Source organism: Vitis riparia, chromosome 6 (assembly GCF_004353265.1).
Source record: "Vitis riparia cultivar Riparia Gloire de Montpellier isolate 1030 chromosome 6, EGFV_Vit.rip_1.0, whole genome shotgun sequence".
Taxonomy (NCBI): Eukaryota; Viridiplantae; Streptophyta; class Magnoliopsida; order Vitales; family Vitaceae; genus Vitis; species Vitis riparia.
The window spans coordinates 17807323-17813774 of record NC_048436.1 but is presented as its reverse complement, the minus strand read 5'-3'; the positions used below and the strand labels follow the sequence as shown (position 1 = coordinate 17813774).

The 6452-nt window shown below is 35.0% G+C and overlaps 1 protein-coding gene across 1 annotated transcript; it reads left to right on the top strand.

Annotated features, from left to right (window-relative positions):
- The first annotated feature begins 678 nt into the window (after positions 1-678).
- Positions 679-5943, top strand: LOC117916158 (histone H2B-like). Its single transcript, XM_034832052.1, has 2 exons — positions 679-1207; positions 5286-5943. The coding sequence occupies exons 1-2, from the start codon at positions 775-777 to the stop codon at positions 5735-5737; spliced, it is 885 nt and encodes a 294-aa protein (XP_034687943.1). The 5' UTR covers positions 679-774; the 3' UTR covers positions 5738-5943.
- Positions 5944-6452: the final 509 nt, after the last annotated feature.

Below are 6452 nucleotides of genomic sequence, written 5' to 3'. Positions count from 1 at the left end.
TTGTATTATATATTTTTTGGATTATCTTCCAATCATGATCCCATTTTACATGCCTTTAAATTTATTAAAATAAAAATATAATTGAGTTAATGTTGTAATTTCATGTTTTTATTTAAAAACCTTTTTAGCCATGAAATGTAGTTTGGTAAATAATATTTTTCTTGATATTAACCTACTATAGCTATGTTTTTTCCTTAAAAATATTAAGAAAGGAAAAAAAAAAATTGATTTTATCCTATTTTGTTCTATTATAAAAATATAAAAGAAAATTAGATGTAACTAAATTTATATATTTTTAAATTATTTAATTTATATATATAGAAAAGTTAAAAAAAATAAAATTTTAAATAAATTTAGATATATATATATTTTTTATTTTCCTAATTTTCTTTGAAATTTTTCCGAAAACCAAAGATATCATGGTTATGTTTTATTCATAGAAAATACGAAGGAAAGAAAGAAATTATAGAAAAACGATTGCGTTGGGGCAGAGAACACGTCATCAATCCAACTGTTGAAAGGAAAAATGATGATTGCGTTTCAGCCGTCGATAGAGAGTAGAGTCGCTGCACGTAATCTAACGGTCCATGCTATGCCAAGTCACCTATCCGCGTGAAGGCGCAAGAGCCAATAATAGTTGAGCCCTCTTCTTTCATATAGGCGTTCAGAAACCCTCTCCTTCACTCACCCCATCACTGAAGATTTCGAGATTTTTTTCGCTTCAGTTTTCCCCAACCGTTACCAAACCTCATCTTTTCACCCTAGGAATCTGCGATGGCGCCAAAGGCTGAGAAGAAGCCCGCCGAGAAGAAGCCAGCGGAGGAGAAGAAAACCGTGGCCGAGAAGTCCCCGGCGGAGAAGAAGCCCAAAGCCGGCAAGAAGCTCCCGAAAGAGGCCGGCGCAGCCACTGATAAGAAGAAGAAGCGCACCAAGAAGAGCGTTGAGACCTACAAGATCTACATCTTCAAGGTCTTGAAACAGGTCCATCCTGACATCGGGATCTCCAGCAAGGCCATGGGGATCATGAACAGCTTCATCAACGACATCTTCGAGAAGCTTGCTCAGGAGGCAGCGCGGCTGGCGCGTTACAACAAGAAGCCGACGATCACTTCTCGGGAGATCCAGACGGCCGTCCGATTGGTGCTTCCCGGCGAGTTGGCCAAGCACGCCGTTTCAGAGGGCACCAAGGCCGTAACGAAGTTCACCAGTTCTTGAAGCCGTCTATTGCTTCAATAGACCAGTTGTAACGTTGGGAGATTTCATTCTCAAATTGTCTAGGTTAGGGTTTTTTTTTTCTGTCTTTTTATCCCGATGATTAAAATCCAAGTGCTGGTAATGTGAATGACATAATGCACTAAGGGTTTTTGAAGTGAAAGCCCAGATGGGTGTATTCGGGAGGAAAACCTGAGGAGTAATACAATCCACACTAGATGCAGCTCATGATCGATGTTTTCTGGTATTGATTTCCTTATGAATTGCAAAGGACTGGTCGCAGTTAATAAATCAGTGCTTGGGTGCCTACTGTAACTGTTGATGGTTTATATCTCCAATTGTTTTACTGAATGCATAAACTGGATTTTGCCTCTATTGCTAAGATTCGTACTGTCTATTGCTACCTGCTAATGGTTATTGTTGGATTAATTTGATTGTGTCATTTTGAAGTTTGTCTGCAGGAAAAAAAAGGCCTGATGTGCAGGTAATGAAAATAAAGATCTGTTTTTAAATCTCTATGCATTTGATTACCCCATCTCCTGTTTCACACCCTTGGCTTCTTTATCGTCTTTCTGGTCATGCTAAGTTTGGTAACCGGATTGCTTTGCTCAAAAAACACTGCATGTTATCATCCCTTACAGATATAGGAGGTCGCTTGTATTCAAAATGTAACCTTCATCCTGGGCAAGGGGTATTCATTTTCTGACCTGGATGAAACCATTAAATTGGGCTAAGTTTATTAGTATGGTCTGGTCAATCAAAATGTAATCTTCATCCTGGGCAAGGGGTATTCATTTTCTGACCTGGATGAAACCATTAAATTGGGCTAAGTTTATTATTATGGTCTGGTCAAATCTCCTCTAGAAATCAACAAATGCCTTCAAAGTTGAGACTGAGCTCACAAGTGGCCATGGATTCTTCGTATGGTACAATTACATCTTTCTTGACTGGAGGGTTGAGTGGGAGTATCAGCATTAATGGGTATTGTATTCAAGGATGATTGTTACTAATACTAGATAGGAATGCTAAGCTATGATCTTAATTTGAATTGTTGAATGTGTGTGGGGAAGATTTAGGCCCTCTAAATAAACAAATAAATCAAGATACTGGTTTTTTCCAGTTTTGAGAGCGACCAACCAGATATCGGTTACCCTCTGGTGGATTTCTGAGATGGGAGATGGTTGGAAGTGGAACCAACAACTCTAATGGGCTTTTACCACAACCTCGGCCTACCCAAGTCCTAACCTAGGTTTGGGCCTGCAATTTTAGGGCTTGTTAGGTTGTTTTATAAAATTGTTCTGAAAAACAGTTTTTGTTCTTAAAAACAAAAAAAAAACATAATTGGTTAAGTTAATTAATTTTTTTTTTAGAATAAGTAAAACCAAAAACAAGTTTGAAAGTTATTTTTTTAATTAATAAAGTGTTTTCTTCTATTAACTTAATATTATAAATATATAAATAATTTTTATATGCATAATTTATTTAAATTTTTAAAAAAATTATTCTATTTTGAAATTTTTACATCAGTTATAATTTTCTTAAACAAATAATAACTTTGTCATGTAAGTATATTAATTTTAATAATTTAAGAAAAAAAAAGATTTGCAGGTGAGGGTACGGTGGTCGGGTGAAACTCACCTTTGTGAAAAAAAAAAAAAAAAAAAACAGATAAGAAAACACAAAAAGAAGCAATCTATTGTTTGAATAGTGAAAAAAATAAGGAAAACATCTTTTTTTGTTTTCAAAAAAATGGTTTTTGAGAACACAGAAAATACAAAAAGTAAAAACACACCTTATTTCCCAAAGAAGCTTTTTGTTTTCAAGAACATAAAACGATTCTTGAAAACAAGAACCAAACATGCCCTTAGGCCCTCTTGAAGTAGAAACACTACAGGGTAGGGTTAGGGTTGGGCTCTTATATATGTAAAATTTTTATTTTTTATTTCACTTTTTCTTCTTTCGATTATCAGTCGGCACTTAATTATTATGATAAAAAGACATAAAAGTGGAGAAAAAATAGCAATGCTCGAAGAATTATTTATTCTCAACACCACTTTTACAATTTTACCACTTATTTACTTAACAGCGGTTATTGAATACTTCAACAATTTTTGCATTTTGTACACGTCAACAATATTTTCCACGTAAGCTTGTGGTAATCAAAATTTATTAGTAAACACTCTAGGAAAAATAACGTAATCCTTATACAGTACTCACAGGCCACATGTTCAACAAAAAAATTCTTATGTTGTGTGTGTTTTACTTTTTTTTTTTTAACTTGTCTTACAATAACTTGCTCTAAGACTTAAGTTATTTTAAAATTGATTGTTTACTTTTTCTTAAACAATTTTACCTTAATGGAAAAAAGTAATTTTTTTAGTTTTATCTTAAATATTAAAACAATTTACTTCATGTATTTGGATTTTTACAAGAATCAACTTAAAGGTTTTTTTTTTTGAAATATTAAACTAATATATATACCTTCATTCATATTAAGTATATGACTTTGTTTTACTAAGTGAGACAAATAAGAAGACCACCCTAATGTTATGGTTTTTTTTTCAAGATCTTATATAAAAAATAAACTTTCTTGTAAAGTCAGGTCAAAGTGCTAATAAATGAGGCCTTAAAATTTAAAATTTTTTGGAATGAAAAAGAATAATATTTTTATAAAGATTTTTAAAATAACTCATTTTATATATTATTGGTGATATTTCTTGTATATAAAAAAAGAGGATCAATTATTTCAAGGATAAAAATTCATATTTGACATACTTTTTCATTGTCAAAAGAAGTTCTTCAATCTAAAGTTTTCAATTTGAATCAACTTGAATCATTAAAAATCACTTATGCAACATTTTTTTAAGTTTATTAAATAGTTGGCTAGTAATTGACCCAAGCCGTTGACATGTTCAATATAGGATTAAAGACGAGAGTTTTACCTATTCAATACACATTGAATAGGTGTGACAAATTTTGGTGCAATTTACCAATATGACTCAGAATCCAATATATGTTTTTTGGGCTTTGGTTGAGTGTAATCATATTTGAGTTAAATTTATATGACTTGCACAACCCATTAAATAGGAGAACCTGATAATTAAATAAGTTTAATAAATTAATATAATTTATTATCTATTTAATAATTTTATAATATTTAAATCTATACTTTAAACCCAATTATAATTGATTTGTATTTTGGTTGACCTATTTAATAAAATACTCGAGCAATACAAATTGCGACCCCGTAACCTTGTATTTAAGAGAGCTTTTGTTTGAGAAGTTAACGAATCCTTGTTGGTGATTGTAAGGGTTGATTCAAACCTAAGAACCCTAAGTATAAAGAAGAAAAATGAGAGTCTTGATAGAGAAGACCCTCGGAATGGTATAATACCTTAAATGATGAGAGTATCAATTGAGAAGACCCTTAGAAAAGTGTAATATCTTAAGGTTTATGGAGGAGGTAGAGAGCATGGACCAAGGTGACGTGTCAAATCATGATAAAAAAGCATGGACCAAATGTAAAATTAAAATTAAAAAGAGCATAATTTGTGAGATTGGTTTAAAATTAGAAAATAAAAAAAATAGAAATGTGAAATTATATTTTAAATAAAAAGATATTCCATAGAATCAAGTATTTGAATTATTCATGATTGGTATTTATTATTAATTTTTTTTGAAAGGAATATATATCCATGCTGATAAACAATTTATTATTTTTAATTAACCTTTCTCTTTATTAGCTTCAGGGGTTTTGAAGTTTGAACTGTGAAGGTGAGCAACGTCATCAATCTGATGCCAAAAAGGAAAATAAATAAAAACAGAGAAGAAAATGATTCAGTTTCAGCCGTCGATAGATGATGTAGTGGTCTTGCTTAATCTAACGGTTCATTGCAACGCCAGGTCATCTATCCGCGTGAAGGCTCGAGGGCCAATACGAGGTCATCGGTCTTCTTGATATAAGGGTTTGCAAACCCTCTCTTCCTCTCAAGTTCTCAACCCATCTTCGAAGCTTTCGGGATTCTTTCTAGCTTTTACCTCCCCCAACCAAAGCCCTCACTTTTTCTCTCTAGAATTCGCGATGGCGCCCAAGGCTGAGAAGAAGCCCGCCGAGAAGAAGCCAGCGGAGGAGAAGAAAACTGTGGCCGAGAAGGCTCCGGCGGAGAAGAAGCCCAAAGCCGGCAAGAAGCTGCCCAAGGAGGCCGGTGCTGCCGCCGGTGACAAGAAGAAGAAGCGCACGAAGAAGAGCGTTGAGACCTACAAGATCTACATCTTCAAGGTGCTGAAGCAGGTCCATCCTGACATCGGGATCTCCAGCAAGGCCATGGGGATCATGAACAGCTTCATCAACGACATCTTCGAGAAACTTGCCCAGGAGGCATCGCGGCTGGCGCGCTACAACAAGAAGCCGACGATCACTTCTCGGGAGATCCAGACCGCAGTACGATTGGTACTTCCCGGCGAGTTGGCCAAGCACGCTGTTTCGGAGGGAACCAAGGCCGTAACGAAGTTCACCAGTTCTTGAAGCAGCAGATAGCTTCAATTGATTGGTTATCATGTCAAAAACTTATTCCCAACTTGTCTAGGGTTAGGGTTAGGGTTAAGGTTTTTTCCTTTTCTTTTTTTCTCTTTTGGATGTTCTTGTTTGTTATTCGGATGTGAATTCGGGTCGGGTGGATCCATGTGTTTAGTGCAGATATGAATACAAGCTCTTTAAACGCTTTTCATAATTTTTTTTTGCATCAAGTAGCATCAGAAATGAGTAGAATGATATTTTTCCTGGCTTAGATCGGTGTTGTAGATATTTCCTGCCCCATAATGGAACCTTTAGTACGAAGGGAAAAAGGGGGAAAATCCAGGTTGGGTAGTGAGGTGTTATAAAGATTGGTGCCACTCATGACACGGGTATTTTCATCGCCACTTGTTTTTATAATTTTTGTCGCAATGGGATCGTGGCTTGCATTCATTCCAATCTTTCCCCGCGTGCAAAAGGCCAGGTCCCGGGGCCCAGAGCTCGAGGAATCTTGCATTTTCTCAGTTCCCAAACTTTAATAGATATGAAACTAAATCAATTTCCATTTTTTTCTTTTTCTGAGATTCGTCTGGTGGGAAAAATCTTCAACGAAATTGGTTTGAGTTTCTTTTATCCTCACTTCCTCAGATTATTTGAACAAAAGTAATCCCCTTTCCCAGTGTAGGCCGCCGGCACAAAAAGATCTAATTGTGGAATTTTGGTTAGG

Excerpts from the sequence above, each read along its gene's own strand:
- LOC117916158 (XM_034832052.1), top strand. The coding sequence starts at position 775 with ATGGCGCCAAAGGCTGAGAAGAAGCCCGCCGAGAAGAAGCCAGCGGAG. Across the intron at positions 1,208-5,285 it reads GGCCGTAACGAAGTTCACCA|AATTCGCGATGGCGCCCAAG; the intron begins GTTCTTGAAGCC and ends TTTTCTCTCTAG.